Source organism: Pongo abelii, chromosome 5, assembly GCF_028885655.2.
Source record: "Pongo abelii isolate AG06213 chromosome 5, NHGRI_mPonAbe1-v2.0_pri, whole genome shotgun sequence".
Classification (NCBI taxonomy): Eukaryota; Metazoa; Chordata; class Mammalia; order Primates; family Hominidae; genus Pongo; species Pongo abelii.
The window spans coordinates 65302688-65321841 of record NC_071990.2 but is presented as its reverse complement, the minus strand read 5'-3'; the positions used below and the strand labels follow the sequence as shown (position 1 = coordinate 65321841).

At 34.2% G+C, this 19154-nt stretch overlaps 1 protein-coding gene across 1 annotated transcript in view; it reads left to right on the top strand.

The window, feature by feature from the left end:
• The window catches only part of EYS (eyes shut homolog), a 1986267-nt gene that overhangs the window by 840754 nt on the left and 1126359 nt on the right, over positions 1 to 19154 (top strand). The window contains 3 exon segments of the mRNA NM_001374351.1: positions 8808 to 8979; positions 9911 to 9989; positions 18022 to 18221. Coding sequence (NP_001361280.1) covers positions 8808 to 8979; positions 9911 to 9989; positions 18022 to 18221 — 451 coding nt within the window.

Below are 19154 nucleotides of genomic sequence, written 5' to 3'. Positions count from 1 at the left end.
GAGACTGAAATTTACATGTAGGTGAGTTATCAGTGACTACTTTCAACAGCAATGCCTGTGATGGGAAAGAGAAGTAGGACTTGGAAAGGAAGATGTTGAGCTAAGATGTAGTTATAATAGAAGCTTCAGTTGATCCTTCCAGGAACTATGAAGTGGGGATGGCCCCTTCATAGTTGACCCATACTGAGTCGCCTTCACTCATTGCACAGCAGAAGGGAAGCCAAAACTTGGGCAAGGCAGACCCCTTTGGCCAAGCAAAATTCAATTCCTGGGGAAGAATTGCACTTTGAACTTGGTAGGAAACTCCTCTATTTGTGGAATTGAGTGTTGCTGTTCTGAATGGGGACCTGGAATGCTCATTACTTTATCTATTATAGTCAACCCTTTGTGCTGCTCAGATATACCTGCTTTCTAAAATAAGTACACCTAATCTGGAAACAGACACCCAAAATTATAATTTGTCTCTTCCTGGGTAAATAGACAAGATCAATTTCAGGGATTACTGGGAAGAACTCCAATTTCTTTCACCAAAGTTGATCTTGGTACTGCATCTGATACATCTCTTCCTCCTCTCCTGTGCAACTTATATTACCCTCATCCTTGGCTAGAAAATATGCTGGCCTACTGGATCACCTGGTGAATTAATCTAGAAACTCATGCCTGAGAGTTAATCTCCTAGTAAGGCTATGACTTTTTTGTTTGTTCATGAATGACAGTGAAGACCCTGCTCAGTAGTTCACCTTAATGTCACATATTTTTATCCTTGTCCCTACTTTATAACAGCGTCCTACTTCCCCCCTCCCCATTATCAGCATCACTTACCCCTGTGTCTTAGTCCATTTGAGCTTCTATCACAAAATCCTGTAGACTGGGTAGCTTATAAATAATAGAAATGTATTTCTTATAGGTCTAGAGGCTGAGAAGTCCGAGATCAAGGTGGCAGCAGATTTGATGTCCAGTGAAAGTCATTTTCTGGTACATAGATTGTGCCTTCTAGCCATGTCCTCACATGGTGGAAGCTTCCCTTGGGCCTGTTTTAGGAGGGCACTAATTCCATTGATGAGGCCTCTGCCCTTATGACCTAATCACTTTAGGGGTTAGGATTTCAACATGTGAATTTGGGGGGAACACAAACATTTCAGTCCATATCACAATAAGGAACTTCTTTCCTTGACTGATAGTTTCTTAGCACAAAGAGCCTACAACAACCATACATTTCAAAAAGGATTCTAGTGGTATTCTCTAGCGCAAGGATCCCTCCCCTGGTAATCAGTGCCTCTAGATTCCTGAAGCCTATATTTTCAAGAATGCAAAGCACAAATTTCCCAATTGTTCACCAAGAAGGATGGCACATGGGTTCACTCACTTTTACCCCCTGGTTCCCAATTCCATATATTATACCTATTGGGAACAAAGCATCATATAATGATTATTGATATAGAGTGCATACTGCATTCTGTAATATGGTGTTCCATCTCCAAAAGCTCTCATCTCCGAACTGACACCTCAGTTATACCTAGTAGTTTTTGGATGGTGTGCTACATCATGAAACCAACAGATCCATCGTTATCTGATTGCTACTATGCTTTGTTGTAAAGTAGCTTCCTTGGTCCAATGAGATGTTATGAGAGCTCTCATATTGATGGATCAACACTATATAAGCCCTTGAGTAGTAATGCTGGCCAAACATCTATTGGCAGGAGAAGCAAGAAAGGCTGACCATTAAGTGTGTAGCGGCTATGGTCTCTGTTCCTGGAAGATTGGATATCTGAGGGAAGCAGTACCTAACTAATTCTTGGGACATAGGAGCCCATACATTGGGTCCATGCACAGGCCCCCATATTTGCCACTCTAGCTACTCTATTCATGCCTATTGTACCACTATTGTGGTGGCTGATGCCAGAGAAGGACAGATGTTAAATGGCTGAGTTATTTCTGTATGGTTATTTAATGCCTTTTCTGCATTAACATGCATTGCAGAGAACTTCACACTTCATGCCCACTCCTATCAGTCCAATATATGCTTCTTTCTCATATTTCCCTGACCCAGATAGTCTCATATTTTACCTTCCAGTCCAGCCATGTCATTTGCCACTACATATAACTCCATGCATATTCTTATCTTAGGCTATTTTCACCCAACGATTATGACCACATCATGGGACTGAAGATCTGCCCATCAGAAGAATTTCCCTTTTGCTTTATCTTCTTGGGTAACCTCTTAATAAGGCTTTAAGGAAGCAGCAGTCCGTTTCCAGTTTATACCCATATACCAAGTCAACCCATCCATGAACCAAGCTCAGACTTTTTTATTTTTCCTTCAGATGGCCACCAGGGAGGGCCCATACAGAAACAGTATGAACTTAGGGTGAGCTTCTGTTGCGAAAGAAGTGCATAACTTAGGAGTGCAACTATCTGTGATCTCTGTCATACTCATACACAATTCCCGATGTACTACCTACTGTAGTTTGCTACTGGTCTTGCCAAATGCATTGGCAGTTCTGTCCACATGGATACTTGATGTTCCATGGTCAGGTGTTTCATCTCTACCACTACCCAGACATGCCAGACGCCATTTCTCAATTTCAGGATAATTCTCTGCTACATATGTTTTAGTTTTGGTCCAGAGCCTTAGTCTATGATTCTTCCTCTGGCACTACTATAAATTCTATGCATCATATTTTCCACTACATATATCTTTAATACCATAGAGGCTTCTAAGATATATGGCCCAAACAGCAAAATAGTTTGTACACTGCCTGAAACTGCTACAGAGTTCCATTAATTTAGTCAAATCCATGTCTGTTATCTCTTTACATATTTCTCCTATCATATTATCTCTCCCTTTTACTTTAGGGATTCCAGTTGCAAGTCAGTTAGAACCTTTGATATTATTCTATATGTCTTAGAAGCTCTGTTCTGTTTTCTTACTCTTTTTACCTCCAGGTGTTTCCTTTTGATTAATTTATACTTGCTTATCTTCAAGTTCATTGGCTCTTTCCTATGTCCAGTCCACTGATAAGCTCATTAAATTAATTCTTCATCTTGTATTATTTTCCTAGCATTGAAATTTGAATATTTTTATAGTTTCCATCTCTTTTGATATTCCTCATAGATTCAGTCATCTGTCCACCTTTTACGATATATTTTGAACTTATCAGTCATGTTTTAAATCATTATTTTAAATTCCTTCTCTGATAATTTCAACCTCTCTGTCAACTTTATTCTTATTCCATCCATTTTTTGTTGTCTCTGGATTTTTTTGTACATCTCATAATTTTTGATTGACATACCTTTAAACACCATGGCTGCATGTTTGCCTAGATTATTCCTCATAGAATAGCATTTGCTGGACTGTGTATCTGGAAATCTTTTATATGATAGTTAAAATTGTTTTTAATTTAAATATTGTTCATAATAAGAAACCTTTACAAAACTCTCATTTTGCTTTTGGAGCTCTTATGATTTTTTAATTTTGTACTTCAAAATGGTTAGAAATATGAATTTGAATTTTTAAGATCACTGATTCTTAAGTCCATAAATTATGCAATTATTGTATGCCTGTATTAACTTGATTATGTCCTTTGTAAATATCATGCTATTATGTAAATTTTAGTCATTTTCAAAATTTTATCACAATTTAGATGTATTCAGTAGTAGTTAAGCTGACTATTTTGATCATTTACTACATGAAAAGTTTTGTATTTGGCATTTTCATGAAGTAAAAGTAAATAGGTATGATCCCTGTGCTCAAATAACTAGTAATAAAGTTGGAAGATAAGACAGTAATTCAAATAAATAAACTCTAAGGAGACTCTGATAAATGATATTAGCTGATATGCATTGGGAGATATCAAAAAGAATATTTAAAATTAACTAGAATTTTGTAAGACCTCAAATAAAAAAACAGGTTGCTAACAGAGATGTGGAAATGACATTTCAGGCAGAACTATCAGGAGCTAACATGGATATGAGAAAATATAGAGAATGTTTAATTTTAAGCCAGTTTGATAAAAAGCAGCAGTCCTCAGCTATGATTTACCATCATCTAGAGAGATTTTTTAAAATATAGCTTTTCAGTCCTATTTCTCAGAGATTCAGATTTGGGATTTTGTATTTTTAAAAACTCCACAGTTGATTGTATTATTCAATCAGGTTTATAAACCAGGAGATGAGAGTATTTGATAATATCAGAGCAGCGACAAGAAAGGAAAGATTGGAACAGAGAATTTGGTTTTAGTCTAGGGAGACTACATTTATTTCTGGGGACAATGGAGGGTTCATAAAGTATGTTTTGAGGTTCTCATATGTGAAATGAAAAAAATTAAGAATCAGGAAAGTGATTCTGAAAAACTTGTCAAAACATGTAACGCTGACAGATGGGAAGAAGTTGGGTAAAAAGGGAATGAAGAGAAAGTAAGAAAAAAAAACACAGTCTGAAAAAAGACAGCTGATTGACATACATATACATAAAATCATATATTTATATAATAGGAACATATATAATTTCTATTATAATATTGTTGATGCACGAAAATGTTTTGCTAATGAAACCTCTCAGTTTATGAACTTTAATGGCTTGATTCTAAAAGGATTGTGTAATTTCCAATGTGAAAATATTCAATCTGGAGGCAGATGCTGAGGCAGACTAGTAAAGAGGATTTTTAAATAAGTGGGATCATAGGAAAAAACCTCAAATATCAGAGGTAACCTTCCAATCTGCTTAAAAAAGGAATTGCCTGCATTATGAATGAAATAAAAAACTTTAGAACCACAAACTGAAAATTATTTCCAACATAATCTATTGCTGTAGCTCCAAAGCAGGTAGGAGGGTAGGTGGAAAGAACAATATGTTAGACATAACAAAAAGAATGAAAAAAATTTATGATGGCTCTTCTTTTGTCAAATGAAGTCCATAATGAAATCATTAGATTTTGTGGAAATCATTAGATTTTGTGAAAATCATCTGCTATGCTGTGATTGAGGTGGCAGTGATGCATGCCAGGTCAAGGGAACTATGCAAGGAGTCTAGAACTCTGATTGACACATAAATATGCACTAGATAAATTAATGACCAGTAAGAAATATCTGGTATATAAGGCAATGTAGGCAAAAAACTGAGACTGAGACTTTAGCCAAGGCTTTGATCATGTCTAATAAATACTATTATTTCTTTTAGATGTGCTATGTCAAAGCATTGTTATCCTACGAAGATAAACAATCTTGTTGTTATAATAATCAGGTAGCATATGTATTGTTTTGTATGTATATATGTATATGCACTTTATGAACATCTCTCTACTATGCTACAGTAGAGATATTTTGATTCATAGTTTACAGATGAATAACTTAGAGTTTGAATAGGTTGGTAATTATTTGTGGGAGATCATTGTGAACCAAAGTCCAAGACCCTCCACAACTGTGTGTCTTTTTTCACACATGAACGTGTCTTTGCTTGAAGGTGGGAAGAAGCAGAGGTCCCATTAAATATTTCCCCTTGGCTGCACAGACAACTCTTTTAGTTATGCACCTCAGAGGCATCACCATCGCCTCATTGGATTCTGACTCTCACCTTTGCAAGGACTAACAGTTTTCCCCAGATTCTCAAGAACGGCTTTGTTCGTGGTTGGGAAGAGGCTGGGATTTCTGAGAAAATAACAGAAATCTGTAAAACAAAATACAAAAACATGCACACATAAACCCACACACATGTATATGACAAGGATTTATTTTTTAACAAATATTTGAATGTATGCAGTTTGAATGAGACAGACAAAATCTATGCCTTTATGAAGCTAAGCTTGTCATGGAGAAATACAGACAAAAAGAAAAAAGAGATGAATAAATCTTATGGAATGCTAGAAGGAGATTACTTGTTATAGGAAGGAAACATAAAACAGGATAATGGCAATTGTGGATTAAGACGAGAATGCGATTTTGTATTGTGTGGTTGAATAGTCCTCATTGAGATAGTGACATTTGAGTAAAAACCTGAAGAAGATGTAAACTGAAATATTTGGAAGAGATTTTTTGGAAAGGGAATAAAAGTACAAAGGTCTTTTAGGAACAGCATGCCTAAAACTTTTGAGAAAACATAACGAGGTCAATGTAAGTAAAGCAGACTAGTCAAAGGTGAGATTAAAATAAGATGAAGTTGGAAAGGTAAAAGGGACTTTGATATGTATGAATCTGAAGGACTGTAATGTTAAAAATGAGAATGGTTTATAGAGACCAAAATGTTCACATTGGCTAGTTATTCCATTCTTATCCTCTTTGGAGGCTACTTAGAAAGTCAAATTATAACCACAATTTTAATTAATGAATAAAACATTAGGAAAAAAATCCTAAGATAATCTTGATAATGCTATCTCTAGCTAAACTGAGACATGTTTACCTTTTATGGAGAGAACATTTCAAAAACAGAGTGGAGTGTCTTTTGTCAAATCTCCTCATCTCCCAACATTGCTGGATGCATCCTGTCCCAAACTCTTTTAACACTTTCTGTCCCTGCCCCCACACTTTTGTTATAAATTGACCATCTATCTTTTTTTAACTGAAAATTTCAGCACTGACTCTGTCAGCATTCTACATAGTGATACAGAGACTTTTCATTTATCTTCCTAATTAGAATGGTGGTGTCTTTGGAACCACCCAAATCACTAATTAAATATAATGTGTTTGTGATATTTTTATCAAGAACCTGAAAGTAATAAAATGTTAAACATTTGCTAGGTTAAACCTTGGCTAGGTTGTTTTTGATGCATGCCTATACTCTATCATCCCAATAAACCTATGATGTACCAATAAGTAACCCTCATTTACAAGTGAGACGCTTGACTGATTATGCTTGTACTCAATTTTATTGTTACAAATATCTGCCCTTTCCTGGGGGAGAAACATTCTTTCCCATTCCATTTCTGTTGGACTTAGTCGTATAACTTGATTTGTAGGTGAAAGACTTAAGAGCCACCTGTATTTTATGTCATATGACCAAGCCCAACATGAAAGGGAAGTGTCTTTTTTCCTCTTAAACACAGACGTCAATGTCCCAGATAGTGTATGCTTCATCAACATTGGTCTCAGAGTGAAGATAATGTAAAGAGGATCTGTAACTCACTCTAGTCATGGAGAGTGAGTGGGAAATAAAACTGTGTCATGAACCTCTGAAATTGAGTGTACCTGGCACATAGTAAGAGCCTCACATGTCAGCTATTTTCATTATTGTCTTCTTCATTGTAATAAGCTTATTACTTATCTTTATTCATAACTAGGTATTATGTATTGGCTACAAGAACCATGTTTTCCAATTGGTATCTACAGTATTACTCAGCATAGCAACTTATGCACATATTAGAGTAGCTGCAAGGTAGGTAATTTAAAGTAATGATCAGAAGCACAAGTCAGAGGAAACATGATTTAAATTCTTGTTTGCTGTTATGTCCTGTGTGACCTGGAAGTTTTACTTACACTCTGAATACTCACCAGTGAGTTAAGGTTAATGAGATCTGCCTGTCGGTTTGATGAGCATTAGCTAAGATAATGTGCAGGAAGCCTTAAGGGCAGGGCACACCTATAAGTGCTTAATCATTGCTAGTTTTTATTAGTAGATGCTTGCTAGTAATGGATATAATGGGCAAAGAAATTATTCTAACAATTCTACAATGGTTCTGTGCTCTTTTCAGATATTTCAAACATACGAAACACAATCTTGCTTTCCATTAAGCTCTGCTTGTGTTATTATCTAGGTGTTTTCTATCTGTAAATTATTACCTCCCTAACAATGTTTTTGGGTAAACAGGAAGTTTATTTTTTGGCTTGCTACCTCTAGTTGAGCATAGAGGTGGTTCCTGGTAGGTGCTTAAAAAATATTTGCTACTTGGCCTTTGAAAATCCCAGGTATTTAGCCAAAGTTAAATTTCATTTAGAAATCTCAGATAGCCCATTAATAGACTCACTAAAGCCAAATTTAGAAAACTTCAAACTCATTCTTTTTTTTTTTTTTTTTTTAATTTAGTATGTTATAAGGTATTTCTTTTTATTTTATTTTATTTTTTTTTTCATTCTTTTTTTTCTTTTATTATTATTATTATTATTATTATTATTATTATTATACTTTAGGTTTTATGGTACATGTGCGCAATGTGCAGGTAAGTTACATATGTATACATGTGCCATGCTGGTGCGCTGCACCCACCAACTCGTCATCTAGCATTAGGTATATCTCCCAATGCTATCCCTCCCCCCTCCCCCCACCCCACAACAGTCCCCGAAGTGTGATGTTCCCCTTCCTGTGTCCATGTGTTCTCATTGTTCAATTCCCACCTATGAGTGAGAATATGCGGTGTTTGGTTTTTTGTTCTTGCGATAGTTTACTGAGAATGATGATTTCCAATTTCATCCATGTCCCTACAAAGGACGTGCAGCCAAACTCATTCTTAATTCTTGTAGGTAATAAATGTTTCACTCTCAAAGACCATTACAAAAAAATTGTGAATTAGTATTCACAGTGACAACTTGATATAATTCATTACTTCACTAATATTCTCAACAAACATCACACTAAAAACAATCTCCTCAGTAGATTAAGCTTGTGCTTTGTTTTCATCATTCACATTAAATTAGTAATCTGAACATTCATAGACCTAAATATATTTAACCTTGAAATATATTTTCTTTTGCTACCAAATACCAAGTTATCATTATGAAGAGAGGTCTTCATTTCTTGGTGATGTTTACCATAATGAACAAACTTTTAAGAGTTTTGTATTTAAATGGTTTCATGTTTTGCCTTGTCTGTTCCAACACAGGCATCAATTGTGAAATAAATCTAGATGAATGCCTATCAGAGCCCTGTCTCCATGACGGAGTTTGTATCGATGGCATCAATCATTATACCTGTGACTGCAAGAGTGGGTTTTTTGGAACACACTGTGAAACAAATGCAAATGATTGCCTTTCAAATCCTTGTCTACATGGAAGGTAGCTATTTTTATTTTTTTATTATTAGCTTTATGAAAGTATATTTAACTCACAATATTTAAGACTTAATGTCAAGGGAAAGTTGATAAAGATAATTTTAATTATGCTCTTTCATAAAACAAGAGCTAAGTACCTTTAAGATGACAGATGCTGCCAGTTTTAGCTAATGCAATGTACTGATACATTATCTCTGCCTTTCTTTTATTTCTGTTCATTAGCATAAAGTAATTTTCTATAAATGTGGATTAATTAGACTTTAATATACTTAAAGGTAACTGCTCATGGTAATAGAACGAGCAGGTAAGATGATGAGACATTCTATTATTTGCTTATGGAGAGATAATACCACACAGTATTTAAAATGTTCCTAAGTAAACTGGTTCTTTCAGCCCTATGTGTATGAAAAGTATTTTATGACTCTATGAATCTGTATAATAACTGCTCTGATCATGGATAAAATATTGGTTAATACACATCTAGAGTGAACGTATTTCTAGGAGATGCAGGTGGCAAAGAAGAATGTATCACAGATGCATCATGCTGCTTGCTTCCGTGATAGTTTTCTTTTCTAATCCTGCCACCTACTTTGTAAGCAGGGAAGGGAGAAAGAAAGTTGGCAGCTCATTGCAATGCAGGCTGGCCATAGCTAACTTCAGTTTCTCACATAAGCCCTAGACATACTTTTTATCTTTTAAAACTGTTCATTCTTTTCATTGCCATGGGGAAAATGGCAAAAATGAAAATTGATCCGTTTTTTCAGTCCAGTCACCTTCAAGGATAAGAAACCCAGGAATAAACTCTGCTTTGTATTGCTCATGGGAGTGCTTTTTTCACCTGAACTAGGAAAGAAAAGTTTAAATGGTGAAACTCCCTTGAAGTTATGCTTTAACATCTACTTATTTGAAAATGTAATTCTAATTCTGTGTTTCAGGTGCACAGAACTTATTAATGAATATCCATGTTCATGTGATGCAGATGGGACTAGCACACAATGTAAGATCAAAATTAATGTAAGTCTTATAATTTTATTAAAGTTATATGACAAAAATTTAATTTAAAAGAAAAATCAAATTGCTTGCTGTAGGTTTCAGAGTCATTTCTTCCACAGTTGTTGATGATTTAACTGTTCTCTCATCTTTCCTCTGTGTAATTCTTTGGCTGCTCCAAACAAAACTACAAATCATGGCTTTTTTTTCCCCACCTTTTCCTTCTTTGTCTCTTGTTGTTACAAAATTCCACGATTCCCCTCCCTCCCGCCGACCACCCCACCAAACTAAATCCTAGAAGTATCCATTATCAACAGTTGCTCAGATGGCTTAAATTTTACCATCTGTCTTGTCCTCCCTGGTCTTAGGAGACAGAGGTATCTGTGGATCTGTAGGGATGACATAGGATTCAATTAATTCATATATCACAAGGAGAATATAAATACTGGATGTATATATCAAGATGTGGGCAACACCTTTAATATTCTCAGGATATGTCTTTCAATCTTCAGGAGTCTCATGTGGTGTGATTTCCATATGGTATTTTATATGGGATGCCTCATTTGTTGAAAAATGTTGGTTGACTGAGAATTGTGACCGTTCTTGGTGGATGAGAATCTTGTGAGCCTTTTGGAATACCGGGGAGTTCTTCCAAATCATTTTTGATTGACAATAACATGGTAAAGGGAGGAAGCATACAAACTAAAAGCCTTTGTCATTGTGAAACCATCGGTATTTTATTACATTCTTTGTGTCTCTCTCCCTCGTCAGTAAAACATAGCTATACCAGTTCTGACATCACAGGGTCATGTGTGAGAATGCACATGAAACACAGTAGCTATTCAGTAAGTGGCCCTTCCAGAGAGGGGTGATGGAGTAGTTAAATGCATTCACGGAGAACCAAGATTGAAACTCTATATTGCTACTTACCTACTGTGTGTTCTCAATTTACATTTATTTTGAAATTATGTTTTGACTATTCAATAAAAATAATCACAGTAACTACCTCAGGTTATCGCAAGAATTAAATGAGATAATGCATGTAAAACAATTAGCACATTTTCTGACACACAGTTTTAAAAAGCATAATTATCTGTTGATATTGTGTTTATTTTGTTCTGGATAGTGAAAGCTATTCTTGATGTGGAAAAGGAAATATAATAAATAAATTCCCTGGCAGAGAATGAATGAACCATATGTCTTGTTTGCATTACCACAAATATTGCCTGAAGTAATCTCTAAAACCATATTTCTTGATAGTACAAATATCATATTCTTAGTTTTGAATTAAAATATCAGTAAATAGACATTTTTTGACATATGTATGTATATATGCATGCATACATATACACATACACAGCCAATATTATGAGAGCAATTCTTAAAATTCTACCTACGTGATTCTAGATTTTTTCCTAATATTGTTATTTTAACATAAGAGCAAACTCATTATACTCAGCGACTTTTTTTGTCTTAGAAGTATATCTTAGGAATCATTCCATTAAAATGCAAAGAGTCCTGATTCATTCTTTTTAATAGCTATAAAGTATTCCAAATAAACACTGAAGACCACACTTACCTGATGAGAGTATGAGCACACCGCTTACCTAGATCCTATTAAATGAAATCACTTTTTACAAAGTGTTAACTAATTTCATGAGGAAAATGTAATTTGTCATTATTTTAATTTATATTTTCCTAGGTTACTATCAAGATTGAACACCTTTCCATACTATTATTTGCCATTTGTAGTTCTTTGTGCCTTGCCTACTTATAGCCCTTTTACTTTTTGATTGCTTGCCCTTTACTTTTTGATTTGTATATCTTATTTTAAATTATAGATAAAATCTACTAGGTTCTGAAAAAATGCAAATCTTTTATAGAGTCTGGACACTCTATGAATTGTGAGATTTTCCTATTTTTCTTTACCTTTTTCTTCCTAACTGGGCTTTGCTGCTCTCCAAAGAAATCCTTCCCACTGTAATATTTTAAATATATTTTTATATTCTCATCTATAATTATAGGATTCATAATACTTTTAGTGCTTTAACTCATAATGAATATATTATGATTGATAAAAGCTAGGAATCTAACTTAATGGTTTCTTTTAAGTATAATCATTTTTTCCAAGAAATTTTATCAAAGGGCCTGTTAATTCTTTCTTGATTTGGAATGCTCCACTTTTCATATAATAGATTTCTATATATGGGTTAGTTTTTGGACTATTCTGTTTCCTTACTTTTTATCTCATTTGCACTAGTACTATCTAGAATAATTATAGTTTAATACATTTTTAAAAATTTCGTCATGTTTCACTAATACATTAAGTGTACTCTATATGTAATTTTGCTCCTTCATTCTGTAAATATTAGATATTGAATGTCTATAAGAAATTGAGATATAATAATCATTAGATATATTTCCTACCTTACCAGCTCCTCATGGAAAGTGATCTACATCTCTCTCTATCTTACTTACTAGCTGACCTATTTATTTTAACTTTCTCTATGGTGCAATGCTTAGATAACACACTCTGCAGGAGATTCATGAACTGTTTTTCAAGGCTAAAGAGGCAAGAGAAATGGAGAAAGATAGGCAGTACTAACTGAAAAGAGCACTCGGGTCAATATAGGGCAAGGTGTTACATGTGAACCTCCTTAGGAGTGGAAATAATACAGTTTATGTTAGGGCTGGATGGGCAACAACACAAGCAAAATTGCTGATTGTTAATATTGTTAATCCTTCATTGGACTGAAGGATGCAAAGTATTATTCCTGGGTGTGTCTGTGAGAGTATTGCCAAAGGAGATTAATATTTGAGTCAGTGAACTGGGAAAGACAGACCCACTCTCAATTTGAGTGGGCACAATCTAATCAGCTGCCAGCTCAGCTAGAATAAAGCAGCCAGAAGAACGTGGAAGAACTAGACTGGCTGAGTCTTCCGGCCTCCATTTTTCTCCCATGCCGGACGCTTCCTGCCCTCAAACATTTGACTCCAAGTTCTTCAGCTTTTGGACTCTCGGACCTTCCACCAGTGGTTTGTCAGGGGCTTTCGGGCCTTCAGCTGCAGACGGAAGGCTGCACTGTTGGCTTTCCTACTTTTAAGGTTTTGGGACTCGGACTGGCTTCCTTGATCCTCACCTTGCAGACGGCCTATTGTGGGACTTCACCTTGTGATAGTGTGAGTCAGTACTCCTTAATAAACTCCCTTTCATATATACTTCTATCCTATTCATCTTGTTTCTCTAGAGAAACCTAATACACTTTGTTTTGTTTTTTGTCCAAGTGACAATTAGAAGGAGGCTTTAAAAAATAGAATTAATGCTGGAGAAAAACAAATGCATGCCTGGGGAGAGAACATATGCCATGACTAGTGAAAAAAAAATGTAATTTAAGTTCTGGATGTGCACACACAAACAGAAAAGAAAAGTGAGTAGGGCAGCATAGAAAGCAGATATTTTTCTTTCAAGTTTGATAAGACTTAGGAGGATGGCATGTATCCTTCTCATGCACCATGTGTATGTACATGGAAGCAATATTATTTTTAAGATATCAAATTATAAATATATGTTATGTACTGAAATGGAAAAAACTAATTACAGAATTAAAAAATCATGACTTTCTCAGATGAAGTAGAAATAAGAGAATTTGTGCTTTAACTCATAGTGAATATATTGCTGTGAGCAGACTTAATATAAAGCAAGGACTCGTGTAAGTTCTCTAAATAAAAAGGAAAGAATTAAAGAACTGTGTATAAATAGCAAAGACATGGAATCAACATAGGTGACCATCAGTGGTGGATTGGATAAAGAAAATATGGTACATATACACCATGGAAAACTACAGAGTGATAAAAATGAGTCATGTCCTTCACAGCAACATGGATGCAGCTGGAGGCCATAAAACTAAGGTAATTAATGCAGGAACAGAAAAACAAATACCATATGTTCTCACTTATAAGTGGGAGCTAAACATTTAACACCTATGGAGATAAACATGGGAATAATAGACACTGTGGACTATAAGAGAGTGGAGGAAGGGAGAGGAGAATGGTTAAAAAAACTGACCTATTGTATGCTATGCTCACTACCCAAGTGCAATACACCCATGAAACAAGGCTGCACACGTATCCCCCTGCATGTAAAAAACTGAGTACGCATACACGAGTGCATGTATTTGTGTTTCTCTGAGTGTGGACCATAATTTATGAGCTTTTTATTTAATATAATTTACATTTTGTCTGCCATGTATATCATGTATATTTTTCTATTTTTTGTTATTCTTTCATTAGTACGTAGTGGATTCTGGCATTCAGAAAATTATTTTCATGTATCCAAATTTACTTGATTACAGAACTCTAAAGGTTCTGTGATTTTTGACAGGTTTAAAAGGGACTTATTTAACAAGTTCTTCTCATTCTTTTTATTTGAAATTAAATGATTGAACCATCAGAATGCTTTCCAGGAGAGGGTTTGAGTTGGAGTCCATTTCCCTCAACAAATTGTCAGCTTTTTCCTACAAATTATTTTAGAAAATATCGATATCCTTTAATTAGAAATGAATCTTTAAAATAAACAAGATCTTGCAAAATGGGAACATTCATTACACACACACACAGAGTACCTTGCTTTTTCACTTAATCAATCATAGAAGATTATTCTACTTTATATATACTTTCTTCGTATTAATATTCTATTGGATGGAAATAACATATTTATTTTATTAGTATCCTTTTTTGGATATTTAAGATTTTTTAAGTCTATTGCTCTTTAAAATTCTTTCTGTGTTTTAGGTACAGAAGTTTGAGTTCATTCTAGCTATTTCATAGCAGAAAATAATCGGCACTACTTTTAAGACCTAAGACCCCCTCTTGCTCATTTCTTTGTGTGTGCCCTACCATACTTGTGTGTTTATTAGAAATATTTTCCTAAGTATTTCTTCTGGCAAAATGTGATTATTACTTATTGGTATATGTATTTTTTGTTTAAATAAATGCCATTATGTTTTCTAGGTATTTGTTCTCTAGCTATTCCACTATTTGCCCTCCTCCATAAATCTTGAATCCCTAAGTTAGGGAAAGCCTATCACGACTCATGCAAAAGGGAGCCCAAACCTAGATCAGAAGAGCAAAACAAATAGGGATAAGAGAAGTTGCATTTCCTTTTCCAGACTCTTTTTACTACCAACAGCAACCACATGTCACTTACAATGCTACAGATTCCATAGTTACCGCTAATCAAAGTTCTCAGGCTTTTGGATTGCCCAGTCCTGCAGCTTGCAAAGTAAAAGCCCATAGAATTAATGAGATTTTGAATATACACATTTAAAAACTCTGGACTACACTAGCAGTTTTTATTCAGAACTGGACAAAGTTAACGGAATTCTGTGAAGGTTAATAGGCCTTTGCAGAGGGAATGGTAGGGACTTAGTAGGTACCTTGTTCTGTTTCCACTCTTCAAATAGTAGTTCTCTCTGTATCTGTTTCCCTTTCTCCAAGATCTTAATTGAGGAAAGTATTCCACTACCCAAAACACCAATGCTAAAAAATAAAACGTGATGCCAAGAGAGAAATGTTATGGTAAAGATGACATTGGGTAACTTCCTTTTCTAGGCAGTTAAGAGATCATAGGACAACCCTGTGGATCTAAACCACATCCCTCAGAGAGAACACAACTAACTGAGTCAGTGAGATAACTGTCACATTTACTAGCCCAGTTAGTACTTTGCCCTGTCTAAGAATTTCACAATGAATATATCACTGCCCTGTTCCTTTCATGCTCCTGTACATTTCCTGGCATAATATTTTCAGTACAAGTTGAATGAATATATCACTGGGGTCAAGCTCTCTTGTCTAGATTGCCCTGGTTTGCAGGATTCCTCTCAGCTTCCATCTCTTTCTCTAAATACTCAACCTTTTACATCTTTTATTTTCTGAAATTACTTTAGTGAACTCTTTGGGAAAGCACTTTATTATATTAAATAGAATATAGCAAAGCAATATAAGTGATGATGAACAAAAGGAAAGGCATCCTTTTAAATTTTTAAACCAGGAAAGATCAAGAACTTTAAATGACAATTTAATTTCCTCTAAAAAGAAATTGCCTTTGTATTTCCCATTAAGCTTTCTAATTAATTTAGTAAAAGATTCTTGAAACCCTGGAGACAGAACTTTTGGCAGTCTAAAAACTATCCCTATCTTCCCATGAGAGATACAATTCAATTAGTTTATGTAATGTTTTCTAATAAATCATTCTATACATATCTAGAAACAGAGCTAAGGGAGAAACATGTTTCCATGCCACTCCCTGTGGAATTCTGCATTTCTATTCCATAAATAAAACTACAATACCTACAGGATAGTCTACTATGTGCCCTTGGTTTTTCTTAACAAGTTCACATTTTCAGCAAAGGTGGAACAAATGTCATAGCATTTGTTTATAAAAACATACTTAGTTCTATCACTTGTGGGGGGTGGGGGTGTACAAGATTACTATCTAAGTTCCAGGCATGACTGCAATATTATACTGAAGTGCACAATTCATTTCTAATTGAGGATGATGCTAATTAATCTCTCCGATAATTTTTAACATCATCTAATTTTCCAGTGGATACATGATATTAATGCAATGGCTTCCATAATAGTCTTGTCAGTATGAGTTTTTGTTGTTAACACTTTTTTAAAAAGTCACTGTCACTAAATATTTATAAGCATAGGTGTCAATTAATGAATAATAATTCTAGAAAATTATCACTTTTCAAGGTAAAACGCTGAAGAAGTATTTTATGTTTGCATATGCAATTATCCTTGAGAATGTAAGAACTCAAGACCTAGAGTGCAAAATGATTCAAGTTGGTTTAGGTTCATTAAGATATTATTTTTAGGTAAAACTCATTGAAAATAAACAGTTTTACTAATGATGTCATAACTTTCCATAAATTATTTCTCAGAATTAATTGTGGGTGCAAATCTTTTCAGTTTACATTATGAAAAATAATGTCATACCATGTTTGTGGTACTATGACATGTGTTTTCCACAATGTAAGTATATATATAAACCCTAAACTGTAAACTTAAAAGCATATGGTATGATATGGTAGAAGCTAAATATACAGAGAAACATATTTCTTGTTCAAATTAAGTGCCAAAAGATTGAAATAGAGGCTGACTGAGCCCTTGGCCTTCAGAGTGGAGAAGAAAGAAAGATAATATTTACTGATCACATATGATGTTTAAGACACAGTGCCATTATTTTATTTAACTCTCATAGCACACCATATGAGGTGGGTGATATTATCACCATTTTGCACATCCATGTAGTTACAATAAATAAAATACCATTTGTTGAATAAGTAAAACTATAAGAAATTTTAAAATATTTTTAAGCTTAAAAAGTAATACATATTATCCAGATTCCTCTAACTCTACAAGACATCTGCACTTCTGCAGCTATAGGTGTCAGAAATGCTGGACATACATTTGGACAAATGCATGGGAAAAAGTAGGTAATTAGAAGATTATGATTGGATTCAAACTTCAGCTATTACAGATGTTTTAGCTATTTTACATGTATATAAATGCATTGTGAAATGTTTGCTGTAAGTATGTGATTAAACCCAGAAATCCTTTGAAATTTAATGGAAGTACTATTAATCATTACCCTAGGAGAGCAGAATTGAACTGGGGCTGTTTTCGGAAAACTGAGAGGTGTGTTAGACACTAAGGGCCAGTGAATTCTGTTATCTGCGGAGGAAATTTGCTTTAGCACCATTATTGGGGGCAGGGGCAGTTCTCTGACATGGTACATGTTTTTATAAAGATTAATAATGATTTTATTTCTTGGTAAATCAGCAATAGAATATTTGACAGAGTCTTTCTGGTAATAAAAGGCAAAATACCACTTACTATCATAAACATGTATTTCAATTAACAGAGGAACAAAATGTCAAACAAGTTTGCACATCAGTTTTTTAGATTATGTTTAAATAAAAATATAATTTTATTAAAATGGTCAGCCTTATACTAATAATCAAATTTGATTCTCTATTTCTTAATCTAGGACTGCACATCAATCCCTTGTATGAATGAAGGCTTCTGTCAGAAGTCAGCACATGGATTTACTTGCATTTGCCCGCGTGGATACACTGGTGCATACTGTGAAAAAAGCATTGATAATTGTGCTGAGCCTGAATTTAATTCAGTCATCTGTCTTAATGGAGGGATTTGTGTTGATGGGCCTGGACACACTTTTGACTGCCGGTCAGTATTTATTTACCCACAAGTAAGTAAATATATATTTAGGAGAGCTTATAAACATCCCACTAGTAATGCACTCTGCAATGTAAATACTAAGTTTTCAAGTAAGATTTTATCTTATATATATATATATAAGCACAACTTAGAAAATAACAGTTACAAAATGGCATTGTTTCTATTTTCCAAATATCATATATTCACATAACTCCCATATTTTGCTTTCCCAGTTAAATCATCCCTCATTTTATAATTGTTTTATATCTCTTCTCCTTTCTCCAAGTGGGTTTTTATTCTTTTTCTCGAATATTTTATACCAAATGAATGATTTGTTAATATTTCACATTTATAGAATAATTCCTAGCCAGAGATTCATTTCTGTTACTACTATGCCTATCTCCTGAGATCTTAATAGGTTATAAAAATTTTATTTGAGTTATAAAAGCAAATTATTCTATCACTATATTTTTGAACCACTTCTTAAGGGTACAGTTTTTAACTTTTTAGGAGATGAATTTTTTTTCCTTTGTTATTTCTGATTATATAATATATCCAATGGATTGGTCATTTGAGAATTTAGTCACTATCTGTTCAACTTGTAAAATGATAACCGAACCCAGGTATTAAAAAATATACACACACACTTTACCTCCTTTCAGTCTCATTTGTGCTAGGCTGATGTTAAGTTAAAATTTGTGAACTGTATTTCTGTCATATATTTTAAATTACTGACAGGTTTATCATGTATATCTTGATATATAGTTATTTACTAGTAAAGTATACTTATCATTTCTATATTTTATTGTTTCTTTTTAAGACACTAATATATTCTGCCTTCTATACAATACTGTCACTTCCTTATTTTCTGTGTTCAATATCTAGGGCATGTTTTGCCTATTTATATATTTTGATATCTACTGTATTTTTTTATTTGGTGTA